The sequence below is a fragment of the Oncorhynchus gorbuscha genome, linkage group LG09 (genome assembly GCF_021184085.1).
Source record: "Oncorhynchus gorbuscha isolate QuinsamMale2020 ecotype Even-year linkage group LG09, OgorEven_v1.0, whole genome shotgun sequence".
In the NCBI taxonomy this organism is placed as follows: Eukaryota; Metazoa; Chordata; class Actinopteri; order Salmoniformes; family Salmonidae; genus Oncorhynchus; species Oncorhynchus gorbuscha.
This window is the reverse complement of record NC_060181.1, coordinates 29,748,777-29,773,828: the sequence shown is the minus strand read 5'-3', so window position 1 is coordinate 29,773,828 and position 25,052 is coordinate 29,748,777. Positions and strand designations below refer to the sequence as shown.

General features: G+C 44.5%; 1 protein-coding gene across 14 annotated transcripts in view; it reads right to left on the bottom strand.

Moving 5' to 3' along the window:
* Positions 1-25,052, bottom strand: part of LOC124043374 (receptor-type tyrosine-protein phosphatase U-like) — a 323,408-nt gene that overhangs the window by 206,192 nt on the left and 92,164 nt on the right. For all 14 annotated transcript variants that reach the window (XM_046361930.1, XM_046361939.1, XM_046361932.1 and 11 more), the window contains exon 2: positions 4,712-4,840. In XM_046361930.1, the coding sequence (XP_046217886.1) occupies positions 4,712-4,840 (129 nt within the window). The remainder of the gene's footprint in view (positions 1-4,711; positions 4,841-25,052) is intronic.

The following is a 25,052-nucleotide window of genomic DNA, read 5'->3' as shown; positions in this document are numbered from 1 at the left end:
AGGCCCAATTCCTATATATCCAAGAGAGGCTGGGAGAGGTGAAAGTTTAGGGTACTAGCTTTGTTCTTTTGATTTGATTAGACTTATTTCATTCATGCTTGCAGTTGACAAGACTGAATTATGCAGAATGCAGTTACATTTGGACAATCCTTAAAAATCACAAGATACTTCATTCAGAGAATGCTAGCTAACAAGAAATGACCATTTATTTTCTCATTTTCTCCCGATGGACACTGACCATTTCAGTTTTGTTTCCAGTGTCTATCATTCAATGTGCTTTCGACAGATAAGAACTGAGCCTTCCTTTGAGTTCCACTTGACAATTTCTCTTCACTTTCTAACAGAAAGAGGTCTGGACTCCCCGGTCATATCCATCTCTCCCTCGACCTCTAATCTCTCAAAGTGTTTGGACTATGTCCAGGTCTTTTTGTACACATCCCCTCCGTTTCTCTCTCCCTTCCCTCTTTTTTTTGTGGATCTGTTTCATTTCCATTTCTTCCCCTCTTCAGTTCATGCTCTGGTCCTAGTTTAATTAGGACTTACTGAAGCAGACCAGTTATACACAGACCAAAGACACAAGGTAAATGTCTTTGCCCAGCCTCGACTCTCCACAGAGTCTGATAAGCAGCAAGTAAAGCTCTGTCTTCTGTGAAATTTCCTCTCCTCCAGAGATTCTGATCAAACTGGCCAGTAAGACTACCACTTCCTCTGAAAACAAAAAGGATGTGATGACTTAATTACCTACACAATATTTTGCCAGTTGGTTTTGGCACTACATGCTATACAAGGGAGAAAATATGGAAATAATAATAATAATAAGTAATAGCCTAATTTCTAAAGATTTTACTCTTCAACCAGTGCTGGCACCAACCATGAAATATTCTCAAGCAGCAAAAAACATACAATTCTCCCTAACATCCTAGTGCTGCTAATTAAATCCTGTTAATAGACCAAAAAAAGACCTTGTCGGGATTGGTAATTTCATCATTAAAGGTCCAACAACAACACCAGGACAAGAGATGCCTTTAGCGTAAATGCAATAGAAAAACCTCTGAACAGGGATGTTTTAGGATACGTGCCATAATGGCACCCTATTCCCTTTTTGCGCACTACCCATAGGGCTCTGGTCAAAAGTAGTGCACTATACAGAGAAAAGGTTGCCATTTGGGACACACATTTACTACACCTATACTTCAAAGACAACATAGCTGCAGAACACGGGGATGCAAATGAGGCAAGGAGTCGTGTTATGTTCGAACAGGGAGTAAGAGCACTCTGGTAATGTGCCATTTAAATGCAAAGAGCCATTCTGCTACAGCTAGTTAGTTTTTGTACTCTCGAGTCAGTGATCATCAAAGCCGGTGAAGTGCAGGGAATGTCCTGCCTTCAAACTGCTACTATAGAGGTGGGGAGAGAGGGCCCAGGTGATTTCACCCCGTGCTCGCTGTTGGAAGTCCTGCCAAGAGATGAGTGTCGCGTTTTCGTGTCACGCCCTGACCTTAGTTATCTTTGTTTTCTTTATTATTTTGGTTAGGTCAGGGTGTGACAAGGGTGGTTTGTTTAGTTTTTGTATTGTCTAGGGGGTTTTGTATGTCTATGGGTTTCTCTAGTCTAGGTGTTTATATGTCTATGGTTGCCTAGATTGGTTCTCAATCAGAGGCAGCTGTTTATCGTTGTCTCTGATTGGGGACCATATTTAGGCAGCCATATTCCTTGGGTATTTTGTGGGTTGTTATTCTATGTTTAGTTGCCTGTTCTGCACTAGCAATATAGCTTCACGGTTTGTTGTTTTGTAAAGTTGTGTTCAGTGTTCTCTCGTTTATTAAAGAGTTATGTACTCTGACCACGCTGCGCCTTGGTCTCCTGTTTATGACGACCGTGACAGAAAGTTCGAAACAAAGATCCTCGCTAGCCTTGCTAGGCCCTCGCAGAACTTTGCTGAGTAGTGTGTATGCTGGACGAGGGCTAGTGTGACTTCTGCCACTTGGCAGAAACACACATACACGGCTTAGTCTAATAGAACTCTTCACCCTATTGTGACACTGCAGCTTACTGCCACCATCACCGGTCTCACTCTCCACATATCATGTCAGAGGACAAAATGTCCGTCTTATCACTGTCCACATGTTAGGTATCGGACCTGGATCACACACGATGATGCAATACTCTTTCTATACCAAGATAACATGACAGTTTCCTTTCATTTCCTACATAAACCTTATCAAATACAGACACCATACCCATGACACAAGTCTTCAGCCGCATTTCTAGACCTGCATTAAGATGCTGTGAGTTGACCTGAGAGAATGGGGAGAGGTTCAAAAACATTTCAGGAGGCAATGGTGGCCCAATTCAATATGCATTGATTCTGTTTCTATGTTATATATTTTTTATCCAAACAATTTATGCAAAACTCCTCCGTTTTAAAGGGTATGACGCCTCTGAAGAGAGGTATGGAGGGGACTGTAATGTCCCCTATACTCCACCTCTGGAATCGCAGCTACCATCTCTCTCTCTTCCTCCCTCCCTCCAGTGTTTCCACACCATTGGTATTCTGGTGGTCTCTGGGTCTGTGATCTATATCATTGATCTGCTGCGGTGTCCGATAGATAAACTAAGCTGTTGTCTCAATAAGAGTCTCTTTAGCAGCTCTGGAGGAACCCTTAGAAAGTTATTGGGTTAGAGACGTGCTTACCCAATGGGTAAGTCTATAGATTGTTTATGCGGCGGAATGGTGCATGAAGCATCAACATGGTCCCTTGGTTTTATGTTGATGTGTTTCAAGAGAAACACTAAGATATTTTCGTGAAATATAACAACCAGGATTGGGATTGACTTTTCTCACAGAGAAAACATCACTTGATCATTTTGTGGGCTTGTGAGTAACGCCAGGAAATGGCCGTAATGGAGGACGTACGTGGATTTTTGAGTGACGTGCATTGATTGTCAAGTTCAAGTTGACATTGAAATGGATGCCAACTGTTACACACAGAAAATGTATAAATACATTCACTCTCACAAAGCAGCTTGAATAATTGTCTAAAAGGTTGTCTGTTCATGAAGTGATTTTAGCCTGTGTGCTGAGAGTTTGTAAGCTACTGCCTCAAGTAGTCCAAACAATAGGTACTTAGCATGGAAAACCCTCAACAGAGTAGTGCATTTCATATAGTCTTTATTCCTCATCCCCGAGAGGGAGTGTCTGTGATGATGAATAAAGACATGACTGAAGCAGTCCACTTCAACGTTTTAAAGACACACACGCACACACTCCACTTCAATCCCACATGTACCCCATCTGAAGACCTCTAACAGATGAAAGATAAAACAATTTGGGGGAAAGGGAAGCTAAAAAGGTTTCTGCTACTGGCCCCTGAGGAACACCAGGAAGTATAATCAGCAGTGTGACCCAATCAGCAGTGACCCATGGCCAATCAGCCAATCCCAGGGAGGAAGTTCATTAACTAACCCCATTTTGCCTCCGGAGCGGAGAGATGTGTGTGTGTGTGCCCAGAACAGCGGAACAAGTGTTTGATAACACAGCAGATGCATTATGCAGAATCCGGATACTCTGCAGGGCCCTTTTCCTACACACACACACACACACACACACACACACACACACACACACACACACACACACACACACACACACACACACACACACACACACACACACACACACACACACACACACACACACACACACACACACATGAATAGCAGTCACAGTTCACCTGTGCTAGTGAATATCCCGTCATTACATGCGGCGCCCGCACATGGACAGTTTCTCTGAGGCTTGGAGAAGCTCACACACCATTTCCCTCAATGGTGGCATGAAGCTTTAAATAAACATGCAGGTTGTATGTGTGTGTGCAGCAAATATGGGCACGGAATAAGGCTTGGGTTCCCAGAGTGTGTGTGTGTGTGTGTTTGGAAAAAGGGTGTTTTAGGGTTAGGGGTTAGATTTAGGGTTACAATTAGGGTTAGGGAAAATAGGATTTTGAATGGGAATCAATTGATTGGGCCCCACAAGATAATAAAGTGTGTGTGTGTGTGTGTGTGTGTGTGTGTGTGTGTGTGTGTGTGTGTGTGTGTGTGTGTGTGTGTGTGTGTGTGTGTGTGTGTGTGTGTGTGTGTGTGTGTGTGTGTGTGTGTGTGGGGGGGGTGCGTGCGTGCGTGCGTGCGTGCGTGCGTGCGTGCGTGCGTGCGTGCGTGCGTGGAACGAGGCTTGGCCCCCTGCTGGAGCATGACTAACTTACCTACCTAGAAAAACAGTGATAGAGCACATGCAGAGAGACCACCTGGCGGTATGGGGATGATGGAAACAGACTCTGAGCTAATGGAAATGCTGGGCCTGTTTTACTCCCCTTCTGTTTCATACACAGCAGGCTGCTGAGGGGAGGAAGGCTCATTATATTGATTGGAATGGAGTGAATGGAACGGTATCAAACACATGAAAACCATTTCATCCATTCCAGCCATTACAATGAGCCCATCCTCCCCAATTAACGTTCCACCTACCTCCTGTCGTTTCAAAACCTAGCTAGCATACTAACTTAGGCTCAATTCCAAAGTTATGTGAAGTGTGAATTTGGACAATGGGATAGAGTTTTTGGGACCCTTTGCTGAAATGTACATCAGAAATTATGTTCATTAGATGAAGATGAAGACCTAGGGTTATAAACCACATTGGAACCGTGTTGAGATGTACCTCGTAGCAGGTCTGCGGTGCTGTGTGGCCAGTTGTATGTCCTCATCAGCTGCCAGTCAAAGTCGTCCTCCTGTCCCTGCTTGTACTCACACAGTCCAGGGTCAGAGTCTTCATCAAAGGTACAGCCAGCTGTACGGGTAAGAAAGAGAGGGGAAATGGTGGTTAGAAGGCATCAATACTGAATAAATAAACCAACTTACAACTCAAACAGCCTTTGTGGGTCAAAGTCTATTCCCCTGCTCTTTAAGCAAAAACAACATGCCTAAATATATTTTAAAAATATATATTTCTGAGTTTGTCTGTTTTTGTTTGAGAACCACTTTTTTTTTAAGGCATCAATGAAATGACAAAGAAAATCCATACCTCATATCTTTCCTTTGTTCTTTGGGAAGCGCAAGAGAAAATTACTCTCAAAGACTTAGAATAAATAATGAGCTCTATTAGAGGGACAACAGCAGCAGCACTGAAACTATGGGCACTCAGGACCAAACTCATACATCATCACAGGCAGACTATAAATGCCTACATTAAAAAAACCTTTACACTCGCCCCTAAAAGCTTTATTTTCTGTCCAAATAACATTTAATAGTTGTAATCTAGGTGGCATTGCAGCATGGCGACAGGGTCTGGCTGAGTATACCTCTCCGGTCCTTCTGTCCATTTCCCCCTGGGGAATCTATGGGCGGCATCCCAAATGGCACCCTATTCCCTCCAGTATATAGTGCACTACTTTTGACCAGTGCCCATAAGGCACTATATAGGAAATAGGGTTCAATTTGAGACAGAGCCATGGTCATTTTGCCCCATTAGCCCTTTGGTGTGAAAATAGCAGGCCAGCTACAGGTCACCGAGATAGGGCTGGGATGACAGGTGGGGCTGGTGGTGCCAGGGTAGGGAGGTAGTGGCACTATCCCATCTGATGGGGATGGCGAGGAGGGGGTGGGGGCTCTCAAGGTGACCTTTACCACCCTGTTAAGCTCATCGTCCCAGTTCATAGTCTCTCAGCTCTCATCACACCAACCACAGGCTTTAAAGCCAGCAGCTGCACAAAAACCCAGAACAAGATGGTCCTAAATGAAAGACAATCGCTAAATGCTGCATATCTCCTATGTCAAAATGGACCATACATAGCATAACATGATACACTGTACACAGGGAAGTTTGTTGATAAGGTGAATAGACTAGTAGTACTACTGCTATGGTACCAGTGGAGAGCCACAGTTTGGGCCCTTGGATTGAGTTTGACTGGACCAGTGAGAGTAGCAGGAGTGGACCCCTGGTGGTGGGTGGGCAAGCAGAAGAAATGCATATTCACTTCACATAAAGTCCAGTTTACCTCCACAGGCACAGTCCCCTGTTGCGCGCACACACACACACACACACACACACACACACACACACACACACACACACACACACACACACGCACACGCACACGCACACGCACACACACACACACACACACACACACACACACACACACACACACACACACACACACACACACACACACACACACACACACACACACACACACACACACACACACACACACACACACACACACACACACACACACACACACACGGCTCTCCATTAACTCAAATAGCCCTAGTGTGGTAGGCAGGCCAAACAGCCTTTACTTTAACTCCAACAGTCTACAGTTTAGTGTATATCCCAGGACCCTCTGGGCTAAGTGATCATATTAAGCCTTAGCAGGAGTAGAGCACTGAACAGGACTTGTGTTAAAGAGTCACTGACTCCATGCCAGGCCCTGCTTAAAAGCATCCCACCTGGTCGGCCGGAAAACAAACACACACACACACACACGCCCGTCGCCCGCTGTTCTCTTTTGTGATTTGTTTGGGAAATCCATCTGTTTTATTTCTTAATGTAGACTAACTTTTCTCCTGTTTGAAACAGCATGCAGAAGGCATTCCTTTTGCAATAAACCACCAAGACACTTTCTCTTTTTCTTATTTTCTTCAGGGCTAGACGTGTCAGCTAATTTGAGGACTACTTTCCACTTTTCCTTCCTGCTGACTAAGCAGCATCAACCCCCCTTCTTCCTCATCCCCTTCTCCCATAGTCCGATCTTCTCATCTCCTCTTCCCTTCACCTCCTGAAGCGAGCTGTGTGTTTCCGGGTGTGTAAGCAGATCACAGATTAAATTGCGTATTCTTGTCTGAGGGCTGGTTGTTGTGTAAGCTATCCACTGAGTAGAGGAGAGAAGAGAGGACACTGGGTGAAAAGGGCCATTATCAGGGGATATCTTTATGCATTTGGAAAGTAGTCAGACCCCTTCAATTCAGACCCCTTCAATACAGCCTTATTCTAAAATTGTCATGTTTTGTCTTATATCATCTTGTCATTTTGCTTTTCCTTCTGTTCGTTTCTCCCTGCTGGTCTTATTAGGTTCGTTCCCTCTTTCTATCCCTCTCTCTCCCCCTCCCCCTCTCACTCTCTCGCTCTCTCTTCTCTCTATCGTTCCGTTCCTGCTCCCAGCTGTTCCTATTCCCCTAATCATCATTTAGTCTTCCCACACCTGTTCCCGATCCTTTCCCCTGATTAGAGTCCCTATTTATTCCTTTGTGTTCCGTTCCTGTCCCGTCGGTTCCTTGTTTTGTATTCACCATGCTGTGATTGTGTTTCGCCCTGTCCTGTCGTGTTTTTTGCCTTCATCAAATGCTGCGTGTGAGCAGGTGGCTCTATCAACTACGGCCTGCGCCTACCCGAAGCGACCTACAGTCTGTGGCCGCTTCTCTAGTTATTCCCCCTCTACAGATTAGAGGATTTCTGTTATTCCCTGTTTGGATTTGAATAAACTCTGTTTCTGTTAAGTCGCTTTTGGGTCCTCTATCACCCGCATGACAGAAGGAACCGACCAAGGAATGGACCCAGCGACTTCAGACGCTCGTTACACTGCCGTCGAGATCCAAGGAGCCATGCTCGGCAGACACGAGCAGGAATTGTCTGCTGCTCGCCATGCCGTGGAGAACCTGGCCGCTCAGGTTTCCGACCTCTCCGGACAGTTCCAGAGTCTACGTCTCGTGCCACCTGTTACTTCCTGGCCTGCCGAGCCTCCAGAACCTAGGGTTAATAACCCACCTTGCTACTCCGGGCAGCCCACTGAGTGCCGCTCCTTTCTCACGCAGTGTGAGATTGTGTTCTCTCTCCAACCCAACACATACTCTAGAGAGAGAGCTCGGGTTGCTTACGTCATTTCACTCCTTACTGGCCGGGCTCGAGAATGGGGCACAGCTATCTGGGAGGCAAGGGCTGATTGCTCTAACAAGTTCCAGAACTTTAAAGAGGAGATGATTCGGGTTTTTGACCGTTCAGTTTTTGGTAGGGAGGCTTCTAGGGCCCTGGCTTCCTTATGCCAAGGTGAACGGTCCATAACGGATTATTCTATTGAGTTTCGCACTCTTGCTGCCTCTAGTGAGTGGAACGAGCCGGCGCTGCTCGCTCGTTTTCTGGAGGGACTCCACGCAGTGGTTAAGGATGAGATTCTCTCCCGGGAGGTTCCTTCAGATGTGGACTCTTTGATTGCTCTCGCCATCCGCATAGAACGACGGGTAGATCTTCGTCACCGGGCTCGTGGAAGAGAGCTCGCATCAACTGTGTTTCCCTGCTCCGCATCGCAACCATCTCCCTCCTCTGGCTTTGAGACTGAGCCCATGCAGCTGGGAGGGATTCGCATCTCGACTAAGGAGAGGGAACGGAGGATCACCAACCGCCTGTGCCTCTATTGCGGAGTTGCTGGACATTTTGTTAATTCATGTCCAGTAAGAGGCCAGAGCCCATCAGTAAGCGGAGGGCTACTGGTGAGCGCTACTACTCTGGTCTCTTCATCTAGATCTTGTACTACTATGTCGGTCCATCTACGCTGGACCGGTTCGGGTGCTACATGCAGTGCCTTGATTGACTCTGGGGCTGAGGGTTGTTTCATGGACGAAGCATGGGTTCGGAAACATAACATTCCTTTCAGACCGTTAGACAAGCCTACGCCCATGTTTGCCTTAGATGGTAGTCATCTTCCCAGTATCAAATTTGAGACACTACCTTTAACTCTCACAGTATCTGGTAACCACAGTGAGACTATTTCTTTTTTGATTTTCCGTTCACCGTTTACTCCTGTTGTTTTGGGTCATCCCTGGCTAGTATGTCATAATCCTTCTATTAATTGGTCTAGTAATTCTATCCTATCCTGGAACGTTTCTTGTCATGTGAAGTGTTTAATGTCTGCCATCCCTCCTGTTTCTTCTGTCCCTACTTCTCAGGAGGAACCTGGCGATTTGACAGGAGTGCCGGAGGAATATCATGATCTGCGCACGGTCTTCAGTCGGTCCCGAGCCAACTCCCTTCCTCCTCACCGGTCGTATGATTGTAGTATTGATCTCCTTCCGGGGACCACTCCCCCTCGAGGTAGACTATACTCTCTGTCGGCTCCCGAACGTAAGGCTCTCGAGGATTATTTGTCTGTGTCTCTTGACGCCGGTACCATAGTGCCTTCTTCTTCTCCGGCCGGGGCGGGGTTCTTTTTTGTTAAGAAGAAGGACGGTACTCTGCGCCCCTGCGTGGATTATCGAGGGCTGAATGACATAACGGCTAAGAATCGTTATCCGCTTCCCCTTATGTCATCAGCCTTCGAGATTCTGCAGGGAGCCAGGTGCTTTACTAAGTTGGACCTTCGTAACGCTTACCATCTCGTGCGCATCAGAGAGGGGGACGAGTGGAAAACGGCGTTTAACACTCCGTTAGGGCATTTTGAGTACCGGGTTCTGCCGTTCGGTTCGCCAATGCGCCAGCTGTTTTTCAGGCATTAGTTAATGATGTTCTGAGAGACATGCTGAACATTTTTGTTTTTGTCTATCTTGACGATATCCTGATTTTTTCTCCGTCACTCGAGATTCATGTTCAGCACGTTCGACGTGTTCTACAGCGCCTTTTAGAGAATTGTCTCTACGTAAAGGCTGAGAAGTGCTCTTTTCATGTCTCCTCCGTTACTTTTCTCGGTTCCGTTATTTCCGCTGAAGGCATTCAGATGGATTCCGCTAAGGTCCAAGCTGTCAGTGATTGGCCCGTTCCAAGGTCACGTGTCGAGTTGCAGCGCTTTTTAGGTTTCGCTAATTTCTATCGGCGTTTCATTCGTAATTTCGGTCAAGTTGCTGCCCCTCTCACAGCTCTTACTTCTGTCAAGACGTGTTTTAAGTGGTCCGGTTCCGCCCAGGAGCTTTTGATCTTCTAAAAGAACGTTTTACGTCCGCTCCTATCCTCGTTACTCCTGACGTCACTAGACAATTCATTGTCGAGGTTGAGCTTCAGAGGTAGGCGTGGGAGCCATTCTATCCCAGCGCTTCCAGTCTGACGATAAGGTTCATCCTTGCGCTTATTTTCTCATCGCCTGTCGCCATCTGAGCGCAACTATGATGTGGGTAATAGCCCTAGGCGAATGGCGACAGTGGTTGGAGGGGGCGACCGTTCCTTTTGTCGTTTGGACAGACCATAAGAACCTTGAGTACATCCGTTCTGCCAAACGACTTAATGCCCGTCAAGCTCGTTGGGCGTTGTTTTTCGCTCGTTTCGAGTTTGTGATTTCTTACCGTCCGGGTAGCAAGAACACCAAGCCTGATGCCTTATCCCGTCTGTTTAGTTCTTCTGTGGCTTCTACTGATCTCGAGGGGATTCTTCCTTATGGGCGTGTTGTCGGGTTGACAGTCTGGGGAATTGAAAGACAGGTTAAGCAAGCACTCACGCACACTGCATCGCCGCGCGCTTGTCCTAGTAACCTCCTTTTCGTTCCTGTTTCCACTCGTCTGGCTGTTCTTCAGTGGGCTCACTCTGCCAAGTTAGCTGGTCATCCCGGTGTTCGAGGCACTCTTGCGTCTATTCGCCAGCGCTTTTGGTGGCCGACTCAGGAGCGTGACACGCGCCGTTTCGTGGCTGCGTGTTCAGACTGCGCGCAGAAGAAGTCTGGTAATTTTTTTCTGCTTCTGCTCCTGGTCTTGCTGGGTCTCAGTCTGTTCCCTGCCATCGCATCTCTCCTGTTCTTGTTCCTGCCCTTGCTGTGTCTCAGTCTGTCCCTAGTTCTCATTTTTTTTTAGAGTAGTACCCTAGTTTCCCTTTTTATCGTTTTTCGTTACGGTCCTGAGGAGAGGAGTTGGGTTCTTTCTCGGGACGTGCTGGACCGTTTGATCTATGATTTCCTCCGTTGCCGCCAGTGTTCCTCCTCGAGAGCGCCAGGAGGCGCTCGGTGAGTGGGGGTACTGTCATGTTTTGTCTTATATCATCTTGTCATTTTGCTTTTCCTTCTGTTCGTTTCTCCCTGCTGGTCTTATTAGGTTCGTTCCCTCTTTCTATCCCTCTCTCTCCCCCTTCCCCTCTCACTCTCTCGCTCTCTCTTCTCTCTATCGTTCCGTTCCTGCTCCCAGCTGTTCCTATTCCCCTAATCATCATTTAGTCTTCCCACACCTGTTCCCGATCCTTTCCCTGATTAGAGTCCCTATTTATTCCTTTGTGTTCCGTTCCTGTCCCGTCGGTTCCTTGTTTTGTATTCACCATGCTGTGATTGTGTTTCGCCCTGTCCTGTCGTGTTTTTTGCCTTCATCAGATGCTGCGTGTGAGCAGGTGGCTCTATCAACTACGGCCTGCGCCTACCCGAAGCGACCTACAGTCTGTGGCCGCTTCTCTAGTTATTCCCCCTCTACAGATTAGAGGATTTCTGTTATTCCCTGTTTGGATTTGAATAAACTCTGTTTCTGTTAAGTCGCTTTTGGGTCCTCTATCACCCGCATGACAAAAATGGATGACAAATGTTTTATCATCATAAATCTATATACAATACTCCATAATGACAAAGTGAAAATAGGTTTTTAGACCTGACCAAAAAAAGAGAGATTCTTCAAAGTAGCCACCCTTTATCTTGATGACAGCTTTGCACACTCTTGGCATTCTCTCAACCAGCTTCAACTGGAATGCTTTTCCAACAGTCTTGAAAGAGTTTCCACATATGCTGAGAACTTGTTGGCTGCTTATCCTTCACTCTGCGGTCCAACTCAACCCAAACCATCTCAATTGGGTTGAGGTCAGGTGAATGTGGAGGCCAGGTCATCTGATACATCACTCTCCTTCTTGGAGGTGTGTCTTGGGTCATTATCCTGTAGAAAAACAAATAATAGTCCCAGTAAGCCCAAACCAGATGGGATGACGTATCACTGTAGAATGCTGTGGTAGCCAGGCTGGTTATGTGTGGCTTGAATTCTAAATAAATCACAGGTAGTGTCACCAGCAAAGCACCCCACATCATCACACCTCCTCCTCCATGCTTCATGGTGGGAACCACACATGCGGAGATCGTCCGTTCACCTACTCTGCATCTCACAAAAACACGGGAGTTGGAACAGAAGGACGAAAGGACAGATTTCCACTGGTCTAATGTCCATGCTCGTATTTCTTGGCCCAAGCAAGTTTCTTCTTATTATTATTGATGTCTTTTAGTAGTGGTTTCTTTTGAGGATTTTCGACCATGAAGTCCTGATTCACGCAGTCTCCTCTGAACAGTTGATGTTGAGATGTGTCTGTTACTTGAACTCTGTGAAGCATGTATTTGGGCTGCAATATCTGAGGCTGGTAACTGTAATGAACATATCCTCTGCAGCAGAGGTAACTCTGAGTCTTCCTTTCCTGTAGCGGTCCTCATGAGAGACAGTTAACTCTAATGAACGTATCCTCTGCAGCAGAGATAACTCTGGGTCTTCCTTTCCTGTGGCGGTCCTCATGAGAGACAGTTAACTCTAATGAACATATCCTCTGTAGCAGAGATAACTCTGAGTCTTTCTTTCCTGTGGCGGTCCTCATGAGAGACAGTTAACTCTAATGAACGTATCCTCTGCAGCAGAGATAACTCTGGGTCTTCCTTTCCTGTGGCGGTCCTCATGAGAGACAGTTAACTCTAATGAACGTATCCTCTGCAGCAGAGATAACTCTGGGTCTTCCTTTCCTGTGGCGGTCCTCATGAGAGACAGTTTCATCATAGGGCTTGATGGTTTTTGCTACTGTGCTTCAAGAAACTTTCAGTTCTTGAAATGTCTCTTACTGACAGACCTTCATGTCTTAAAGTAATGATGGACTGTCATTTCTCTTTGCTTATTTGAGCTGTTCTTGCCATAATATGGACTTGGTCTTTTACCATATAGGGCTATCTTCTGTATACCACCTATACCTCAAACACATTAAGGAAGAAAGGAATTCTACAAATTAACTTTTAACATGGCACACCTGTTAATTGAAATGCATTCCAGGTGACAACCTCATAAAGCTGGTTGAGAGAATGCCAAGACTGCGCAAAGCTGTCATAAAGGCAAAGGGTGGCTACTTTGAAGAATCTCAAATATAAGACATTTGGTCTGAATACTTTCCAAATGCACTGTAGATGTTTCCAGATATCTAATATTTTCTTAGATAAAATGAACAGACATGCTCCAGATACCCATGTCCTTCATTTCATATACAGAGCTAAAATATTCTCCGTAATGGGACAGTTTCTATACAGTATGCATCCAATCCGGACCTCAGAAATCTCCCTCCTACCATATGAGTCCATATAAGACACACACCTGATGCTCGTGCACCTAGAATATTCTAACGCTGGAAAGGAGAAGTATCAACATGCTGACATATCTAAGCCTTTATACTTAGGCATGAACGAATCCAAATATTTTCTGAAAAGTATCATATCTGTAGTCATTACCTGTTCATTTAAGTATCCGTATAAAAAAACTAAATTAAAAAGCTAACCTTAGACGATATGTACTCATCCTCGTATGTCTGATCAAAAATGGGCTAAAGCCTACTCATAAAATGTCCAGCACCCAAATAATTTGACCTATTCAGGTGCTGAAAATCATTGTGCTTCTTCACATGAAGGTGATATATCTGAGCATACATTTGCACTATATTCAGTGGTAGGCACAAGATTTGGAAAGGCAAACATCGTAATATTTAATCAAGGTTGCTATTTCCAAAGCACATCTGCTATTTCAGTTTTTTTAAATGCAGCATAGCAAATCCAGAGCTCCAATCACAACATGTTTTCTCTAAAGATGCAAACGTAAGCCAATCTTTGCTAAAAATTATTTTTATTTATTTAACAGAAAATAAAAGTTGCACCACTGCAATACCCCTGCTTGCCATGTTTGTTATGGACGATGGGTGCAGATTGAGTTGTCAGCAGCGGCCTCTTGCACTCCAGACCCATCGTGGTAGTTGGTCTGTGATCTACTCCAAATTGTCAGCGCATAAATCTAGCTAACGTAAACTCACCCCATTCCGTACAAATGTGTGCAACCGCAACATTCAAACGAGGCTTCAAAGAAAACTAATGTGACTGTAGCGACTGTGTTGACTTCAAAATCGGGGGTGTGAACTAGGTTTCTATTCAAGCGTTGATCGTCATGGTTATGGCTGTATAGTAGTGGAGAAAAGTTTAAAAAACTGACCCTCCGTTACATCTTGACGTTTCATGTCGTAACGTACAGCAGCATAAAGTAACTATTTCTGTTTTACAATCTCTCTCCACCAGGTATAGCACTTCTCTCATCCTTTAAAAACAGGAAATGGACAGTGACGGGGGTAAGGGGGGTACCTAGTAATTTTTTTGCGTCATCACCGCATGCGATCATCATTCTCAAAGCCGCTGTTTACTTCTAAGATCACTTTAGCACCGCCCTAAAAACCCCATTCAAATTCGACACAAACCTTCAAATAGGTATGTAATGACACATTATATGTATCTTTATAGTGTTTTATTTACATTTTAGAGGCGATAAGGTGATAAGTGTGACAGATCGAGTGAAAAAAAGCAATTTTCCCAAACAACATCTCTCCTCACTATCACGCATTAGTTTCGCTTCCCCACCCGCCATTTTTAAAATGACCCGACGGGGCTCATTGCCTGCTTGAATTATGCAGAAACGGGCAGCGTTTAGGTCATGTAATTGATTATGTTGGAAAGGGGAGAAATTGTGCTTTACAATGGTATTGACATTACAGTTGATCTGGAAGTATTACGTTTTGGGGCGCTAAAATAAGGGCAATTGTACGGACCAAGGCGATGTATGAGTTTACGTGAGTCTACATTAGCTAGCTAGCCCTACTGGCTGCTGGTGAAATTAACCAACATTTTTTGATTCCAGTTACTAAGATAAATAAAACATCTCAAATTAGCGTTAACTTCTTCGAGGTATTTTCTTAACAACTTCTCACTTCTTTGTTTTTCTGGTTGTCAATTCGAGCACACAGCGTTTAATTTACACAGTCATTTGATTTGTGGCGCCAAAATTCAATAATGCCAGTTGGAACTCGACAGCACAAAATACGTGATTATTGTTGCTAGGCTACCAGTGCTTTTAGCTTGGGGTTTGTGTGCACCTTTATCCAGAGGGAAAAGAAAAATTATAAATACTGTCTGAACGAATGACATGTATTTAATATTTGTCAAATGATGATCTCCTCAAAACTTAAATAAGCACCTGAAATGTTCCTTATTTATTATATCAAAATGCATATCAAGATCCTAATATGGACCTCAGTCAAGAGCATGTGTATAGTAAAAAGAAAAAGACATAAAATAAGATGTCCACATTGGCCTCAAGATGTCCACATATCTCAAGGATATCTCATGTGTAAATATCTGCCCTTACAATGTATGATATCTGGAGGGAATCCCCAAAATAATTGTACATTAAATAAAAATATGGATTTCATATTTATCAAATTATTGTGCATGTGCTAAAAACTCATAAATGCATCAGAAATCGTCCTCGTTTTCAGCATATCAAAAAGCATATCAGGGTCTGGATAAGAACATCAGCCAAGAAAAGCATATCTGGGATCAATATAGCTTCATATCTTGAATTTGCTGAGAAAACACGGATACAGTCAGTGTTGGTCAACATAAAGAGAGAAAATAGGATGTCACATGCAGTATCTCAGGATATTGAATGAGTTCATATCCGGCCATAGGAAAAGTCCATGTGTGATATTCGGAGTAATCCCAATATCATATATGTCTAAAAGACATCTGGATTCAGAATTTGTCAGGATATTGATTGGAAAAGGTCTGTGTTCTCTAGAATATCAAAAACGTGTCATTTGAAGATATCCCCTGATGTGGACCCTTTTCCTCCAGTGGGAGAGGAGAATTTGAGATGAAGAGGAGGAAGGGCTTAGCCTTATACAAAGTTTATCCTCGCTTAGTTTCAGGAATGAAATGTCACCATCATCAGATACGTTCCACTGATTTCCCTCATTAAGATTCATCCTTCCATTGCTCCTCTACTTCACACACACGCACACACACCTCTCAGTGCCCAGATGAGCTTCTCAGGCAAGGGGAGGCCTAGCCCATGTCATTCTAAAAGTAATGTGCATACATTTGTGTGTATCTAGGGTGTGTGTGCCTGAGTGCGGGCGGGTGTGCCTGCGTGCATGTACGCCCGTAATTCAATGTGGTATTTTATTAGGATCCCCATTAGCTGTTACAAAAGCAGCAGCTACTCCTCCTGGGGTCCAGACAAAACATGACAAAATACAGAACATCAATAGACATATCAAGGACAGAACTACATACATTTTCTTTAAGGGAAACGTAGCCTACATATCAATTGATACACACAAACTACCTAGGTCAAATAGGGGAGAGGAGTTGTTAATCATTCACCTGAACAAAATTAGAAAATGTCATTTCCGAAAAAAAATTGGCGGTGGAAAGGCTGGTAAGAATGAATAAATGATAAATGTGTGTTTAGTAAGAACAACAAAAACAGACGCAGAGCACTTTCTGACGTTTAAACTGTCCAGAGACAACACAGGAACCAAAGTGCCATTCTCTTTCCATGTAGCAGCTGTTAGTCTTTAGCTAATTGCTTTTAATTGCTGAGATGGCACACTGCCACACGCATGCACACACACACGCATGCACACACACACACACACACACACACACACACACACACACACACACACACACACACACACACACACACACACACACACACACACACACACACACACACACACACACACACACACACACACACACACACACACACCAGGCTCGAGAGCAACTTGTGGTGTTGTAGACATACAGATAGAATACATTAAATGACACAACAATGGGGCTATCTTTTACATCGAAGCAAAGGGCCCTGCCATGCCAAATAGGGCTTTTTGTATTATTTGCTAGCCAGATCCTAGCTGTCCTCCTCCTGTAATACTGTTTCACCTACTATAGCTTCCTTACTATGTATTCTATTATATAAAACACTAAATCCGGAAGCCCCCCCACCCACAAATACACAGTTTCCTGCCAACAGTTTATAATCCTGTTAAAATAACTCTTTAAAAAAAAGTTATTAAAGAGAGAAAGCCTCTGAAGTTGAATCCACATCAAACCAGGAAGTTTTGAGTAGAGGGGATCAAATGGGCTGTGTTTGTAAGCCATTTAAAAAGATGCTCGGGCCATTGACTGGGCTAATATCTTATACTGGGAGGCTTTGAGTTTAACTCCAGCACATTAGTAGTCTTTGAAAGGGATCAAAGTCATGTACTGGGCTGTGTGTGTGTGTGTGTGTGTGTGTGTGTGTGTGTGTGTGTGTGTGTGTGTGTGTGTGTGTGTGTGTGTGTGTGTGTGTGTGTGTGTGTGTGTGTGTGTGTGTGTGTGTGTGTGTGTGTGTGTGTGTGTGTGTGTGTGTGTGTGTGTGTGTGTGTGTGTGTGTGTGGACTGTAATTCTCTCGTGGAGCATTCTGTCTCTTTGACAGTTGGATAAAAGGCCACAGAGAGAGTTACAGTCCCTTGCAAAAGTATCCATACCCCTTTAATTGTAACTTGTTGTCAACAATGAACACAAAATACTATGTAATGTCAAAGTGTCATTTTTTTAATCATTTTCTTTAGATAAATGATAAATGAAATACCTCAAATACAGCCATTATGTAAGTCAATACATGTTAGAAACCCCATTGGCAGCGATTACAGCTGTTAGTCTTCTTGGGTAAATCTCCAAGAGCTTTACACACCTGGATTGTGCAATATTAGCCCATTTTTCGAGCCCATTATAATTCTTCATGCTCTGTGAAGATGTTGGGGCTAGACCGCCAAGATGTTGGGGCTAGACCGCCAAGATGTTGGGGCTAGACCGCCAAGATGTTGGGGCTAGACCGCCAAGATGTTGGGGCTAGACCGCCAAGATGTTGGGGCTAGACCACGATTTTCAAATGTTGTCAGATTTTCTATATTTTTGTTCAAGACACATTTTTTATTTCATTTATTGTCATCACCCCCATAGGACATTATGTCACACCGATGGACAACACACATTATGCAGAACATAATTAATGACACCTTCAGAAGTTTCTGACCACTGTAAAAATGCTTCTAAACATCAGTTCTAAACATCCGTAATGGATCCGTATTAAAGGGTTTGAAGTGTACTTATTCCAATTACAGGTATTCTAAAGTGTCCTGTATTGTTATATTTTTAATCACTACCTCAATGAATCAGGAGTGGATAATATACGTGAATGCTGCCTTCCTTGGATGTAGTAGCCGTTTCTCAGGAAACTACCAACGAAAGTCGATAATGCAGACATTCGAATAAGACGCCACTTCTACCACGAAGGGTCACCCAAGAGCACCCCGTATGGGTTTTGGGTCTGATAAATGTGCGTGTCCCCGAAGTTCAGCACTAGTTGGCATATCTTAGCTCTAGAATTGTCATAGTTATCCAAGTAACGTTGGAGTGATCAAAGGAACCATAACTGATCTAATGAGCCATTCGCAGTTTCACTGTACAGGCCTTGTGTATTTGGACTGCATTACTTAATTTTTAGGACAAGAATATTGCAGACACAGTCTCCAAAAGAGGCACAGCTGATGTGGGGTCCTCCAATCACGTATGCCAATCGGTCAGGAGGAGTGAAACTGGTAGGAGGGACAAAGGGGATGGATGGTCTAATGCAGGGAGTGAGAACCAGGAATGGGTGCACCACAGCCAGCCCCCAATATCTGCCTGCACCATCACTAGAGTCAGGTAAAATAACTAGAGCCTTCCCAGTGGACAGAGACAGACCCAGAGGTTGCAGGAACAATGTCCACATGCCGAGAGTGAGAAACCACCGTCTTCATGTCACACCAAGGGGAAAACGCTGTCACACTGTTGGACATCTCAGGTTGTATGGTCAATGTTGGTCCTTACTGTTAACAGTACGCCTTCTATATGATTTCAACAACATGTTTACATTGCTTTTATTTATTTCAATAATCAACAAAAAAGTTTGGCCATACCTACTCAGGATTTATTTGTACTATTTTCGACATTGAATAATAGCGAAGTCATCAACACTATGAAATAACACATATGGAAACATGGAACCAAAAATATATTTTAGATTCCTCAAAGTAGCCACCCATTGCCTTGACAGCTTTGCACAGTCTTGGCATTCTTTCAACCAGTTTCACCTGGAATGCTTTTCCAACAGTCTTGAAGGAGTTCCCACATATGCTGAGCACTTGTTGGCTGCTTTTCATTCACTCCGCGGTACAACTCATCCCAAACCATCTCAACTGGGTTGAGGTTGGGTGATTGCTGAGGGCAGGTCATCTGATGCAACACTCCATCACTCTCCTTCTTGGTCAAATGGCCCTTACACAGCCTGGAGGTGTGTTGGGTCATTGTCCTGTTGAACAACAAATGATAGTCCCACTAAGCGCAAACAAGATGGGATGGTGTATTGCTGTGGAATGCTGTGGTAGCCATGCTGGTTAAGTGTGCCTTGAATTCTACATAAATCCCTGACAGTGTCACCAGCAAACACCCCCACACCATAACACCTCCTCCTCCATGCTTCATGGTGGGAACCACACATGCAGAGAAAATCCGTTCACCTACTCTGCGTCTCACAAAGACACAAAGGTTGGAACCAAAACTCTCAAATTTGCACTCATCAGACCAAAGGACAGATTTCCACTGGTCTAATGTCCATTGCTCGTGTTTCTTGGCCCAAGCAAGTCTCTTCTACTTATTGGTGTCCTTTAGTTTCTTTGCAGCAATTCGACTATGGAGGCCTGATTTATGCAGTCTCCTCTGGCTGGTAACTCTAATTAACTCATCCTCTGCAGCAGAGGATAAATCTGGGTATTCCCTCCTCATGAGAGCCAGTTTCATCATATCACTTGATGGTTTTTGCAATTGCACTTGAATAAACGTTAAAAGTTCTTGACATTTTCTGCATTGACTGAACTTCATGTCTTAAAGTAGTGATGGACTGTCATTTCTCTTTGCTTATTTGAGCTGTTCTTGCCATAATATGGACTTGGTCTTTTACCAAATAGGGCTATCTTCTGTATACCACCGCTACCTTGTCACAACACACCTGACTGGCTCTAATGCATTAAGAAGAAACAAAATTCCACAAATGAACATTTACCAAGGCACATCTGTTAATTGAAGTGCATTCCAGGTGACTACCTCATGAAGCTGATTCAGAGAACGCCAAGACTATGCAAAGCTGTCATCAAGGCAAAGGGTGGCTACTTTGAAGTATCTCAAATATAAAATATATTTTGAGTTGTTTAACAATGAAAATCAAGAGTCAGCTTTCTATTCCGCAACAAAGCCTCCTTCACTCATGCCGCCAAGCTTACCCTAGTAAAACTGACTATCCTACCGATCCTCGACTTCGGCGATGTCATCTACAAAATTGCTTCCAACACTCTACTCAGCAAACTGGATGCAGTTTATCACAGTGCCATCCGTTTTGTCAATAGAGCACCTTACACCACCCACCACTGCTACTTGTATGCTCTAGTCGGCTGGCCCTCGCTACATATTCGTTGCCAGACCCACTGGCTCCAGGTCATCTACAAGTCCATGATAGGTAAAGCTCCGCCTTATCTCAGTTCACTGGTCACGATGGCAACACCCATCCGTAGCACGCGCTCCAGCAGGTGTATCTCACTGATCATCCCTAAAGCCAACACCTCATTTGGCCGCCTTTCGTTCCAGTACTCTGCTGCCTGTGACTGGAACAAATTGCAAAAATCGCTGAAGTTGGAGACTTTTATCTCCCTCACCAACTTCAAACGTCAGCTATCTGAGCAGCTAACCGATCGCTGCAGCTGTACATAGTCTATTGGTAAATAGCCCACCCATTTTCACCTACCTCATCCCCACACTGTTTTTATTTATTTATTTTTCTGCTCTTTTGCACACCAATATCTCTACCTGTACATGACCATCTGATCATTTATCACTCGTGTTAATCTGCAAAATTGTAATTATTCGCCTACCTCCTCATGCCTTTTGCACACATTGTATATAGACTCCCATTTTTTCTACTGTGTTATTGACTTGTTAATTGTTTACTCCATGTGCAACTCTGTGTTGTCTGTTCACACTGCTATGCTTTATCTTGGCCAGGTCGCAGTTGCAAATGAGAACTTGTTCTCAACTAGCCTACCTGGTTAAATAAAGGTGAAATAAAAATAAAAAAAAAAATGATTACTACATGATTCCATATGTGTTATTTCATAGTTTTGATGTCTTCACTATTATTCTACAATGTAGAAAATAGTCAAAATAAAGCAGACCTCTGGAATGAGTAGGTGTGTCCAAACTTTTGACTGGTACTGTACATTCAAAAGGCGTCACCTTCAAAGGACTAAGAAACTGACCCTTTTTATGGCAATGGCAGAGAAGTTCAATATTTGCATGACCATTTCTAATAAAGCTTACATTCTGTTTCGGCCATTTGCTCCAGCCATGTCTTCTGCACTTCCTCATTGTAAGATAACCCACCCCAGCACAATGGAGACTGAAAGGATTCTTCATGGGACTTCAGATCCTCAAAAAGTTATACAGCTGCACCATTGAGAGCATCTTGACTGGCTGCACCACCACATGGTATGGCAACTGCTTGGCATCTGACCACAAGGCACTACAGAAGGTGGTGCATACAGCCCAGTGCATCACTGGGGCCGAGCTCACTGCCATCCAGGACCACAATACTAGGCGGTGTCAAAGGATGGCCATAGAAATGGTCACTCCAGCCACCCAAGTCATAGACTGTTCTCTCTCTCTGCTACCGCATAGCAAACGGTGCCAATGCAGCAAGTCTGGAACCAACAGGACGCTGAACAGCTTCTACCCCCAAGCCATAAGCCCACTAAATAGTTTGTCCGGGTATCATTTGGTTAACTATTTAACAATCTGCATTGACCATTTTTGCACAAACTATTTTGACTCATCGCATACGCTGCTATTACTGTTTATTGTCACAGAGAGCGCCGAAGAACATGGCTGACGTTTTACATTCGCCCAACCAATTGTGCTATTTTGTTATTTTTTAGCGTAATTTTTTAAAACTTATTGTTGCTGCTACCGTCTATTATAACTGAAAATAATTTATGGACATCAGAAAAACGATTACTCACCACGGACTGGAAAGAAACTTTTTCCTTGAACAAGTTCGACAAGAGGATTATCTTGCTTTCACTGGAACAGGCCCAGATTCACGCCTTCAGCTTGAAGAAAAGACACCGGAAAAGGGGCAGAGGAATGGGCATCCATCTGAGAATCCGGAGGCGAGCGAGGAAATTCCCACTGCATTCCATTCTTTTTGCTAACATGCAATCATTGGAAAATAAAATTGATGACCTACGATTAAGATGAACCTACCAACGGGACATTAAAAACTGTAACATCTTATGTTTCACAGAGACGTGGCTGAACGAAGATACAGACAATATAGAGCCAGTGGGATTTTCCATGACCCGCAGAACAGAGACGCTACCTCTGGTAAGACGAGGGGTGGGGGTGTGTGTCTTTTTGTCAATAACAGATGTCTAATATTAAAGAAGTCTCGAGTTATTGCTCGTACTCGGTAGAGTACCTTATGATAAGCTGTACACCACACAATCAACCAAGAGCGTTCTCACATGTATTATTCATAGCTGGCTACTTACTACCACAAAACAAAGCTGTCACTAAGACCACGCTCAACCAACTCCATAAGGCCATAAGCAAAGAAGAAAATGCTCACCCAGAAGTGGCACTCCTAGTGGCCAGGGACTTTAATGCAGGCAAACTTAAATCAGTGTCACCAAATTTTTACCAGCATGTCACATGTGCAACCAGGGGGGAAGAAATCCAAGACCACCTTCATTCCACACACAGAGATGCATACAAAGCTCTCCCCCGCCCTCCATTTGGCAAATCTGACCATACTTCTATCCTCCTGATTCCTGCTTTCAAGCAAAAACTAAAACAGGAAGTACCAGTGACTCGCTCAATACGGAAGTGGTCAGATGACGAGGATGCTACACTACAGGACTGTTTTGCTAGCACAGACTGGAATATGTTCCGGGATTCATCCAATGGCATTGAGGAATACAACCCCTCAGTCATCGGCTTCATCAATAAGTGCATCGATGACGTCGTCCCCACAGTGACTGTACGTACATATCCCAACCAGAAGCCATGGATTACAGGCAACGTCTGCATCGAGCTAAAGCCTAGAGCTGCTGCTTTCAAGGAGCGGGAGACTAATCTGGACAATTATAAGAAATCTCGCTATGCACTCAGACGAACCATCAAACAAGCAAAGCGTCAATACAGTATTAAGATTGAATCCTACTACACCGACTCTGACGCTTGTCAGATGTGGCAGGGCTTGAAAACTATTATGGACTACAAAGGGAAACCCAGACGTGAGCTTTCCAGTGATGCGACCCTACCAGATGAGCTAAATGCCTTTTATGCTCGCTTGAGGCAAGCAACACTGAAGCATGCACGAGAGCTCCAGCTGTTCTGCATGACTGTGTGATAACGCTCTCGGTAGCCAATGTGAACAAAACCTTTAAACAGGTCAACATTCACAAAGCCGCTGGTCCAGACGGATTACCAGGACGTGTACTCAAACATGCGCAGACCAACTGTCAAGTATTTTCACTGACATTTTCAACCTCTCCCTGACCGAGTCTGTAATACCAACATGTTTCAAGCAGACCACCATAGTCCCTGTGCCCAAGGAAGCGAAGGTAACCTGCCTAAATGATTACCGCCCCGTGGCACTCACGTCTGTAGCCATGAAGTGCTTTGAAAGGCTGGCCATGGCTCACATCAACAGCATCCTCCTGGACACCCTAGACCCACTCCAATTCGCATACCGCCCCAACAGATCCACAGATGACGCAATCTCAATCACACTCCACACTGCCCTTTCTCACCTGGACAAAGGAACACCTATGTGAGAATGCTGCTCATTGACTACAGATCAGCATTCAACACCATAGTGCCCACGAAGCTCATCATTAAGCTAAGGACTTTGGGACTGAACACCTCCCTCTGCAACTGGATCCTGGACTTCCTGACGGGCTGCCCCCCAGGTGGTAAGAGTCAGCAACAACATGTCTGCCACGCTGATCCTTAACACTGGGGCCCCTCACTGGTGTGTACTTAGTCCCCTCCTGTATTCCTTGTTCACCCACGACTGCATGGCCAAACACAACTCCAAAAGCATCATTAAGTTTGCTGACGACACAACAGTGTGTCAGCGACTGAACAGCGACAACGATGAAACAGCCTGTAGGGAGGAGGTCAGAGAACTGGCAGTGTGGTGCAAGGACAACAACCTCTCCCTCAATGTGAGCAAGACAAAGGAGCTGATCTTGGACTACAGGAAAAGACGGTCAGAACAGGCCCCCATTAACATCAACAGGGCTGTAGTGTAGCGTGTTGAGAGTTTCGAGTTCCTTGGTGTCCACATCACCAACAAACTATCATGGTCTAGACAGTCATGAAGAGGGCACAACAAAACCTTTTCCCCCTCAGGAGACTGAAAATATTTGGTGTGGGTCCCCAGATCCTCAAAAGGTTCTACAGCTGCACCATCGAGAGCATCCTGACCGGTTGCATCACCGCCTGGTATGGCAACTGCTCGGCATCTGACCGTAAGATGCTACAGAGGGTAGTACGAACAGCCCAGTACATCACTGGGGCCAAACTTCCTGCCATCCAGGATCTATATAATATAGTCACTTCACCCCCACCTACATGTACAGATGGTCTCAACCGGCCTGTGCCCCCGCACACTGACTCGGCACCGGTGCCCCCTGTATATAGCCTTGTTATTGTTATTCTTATTGTGTTTCTTTTTATTGTAGTCTACTTGGTAAATATTTTCTTCTTGAACTGCACTGTTGGTTTTTTAAGGAAGCATTTCACAGTCAAGTCTAGAGTTGTTGTATTTGGCGCAACGTGACAAATCAAGTTTGATTTGA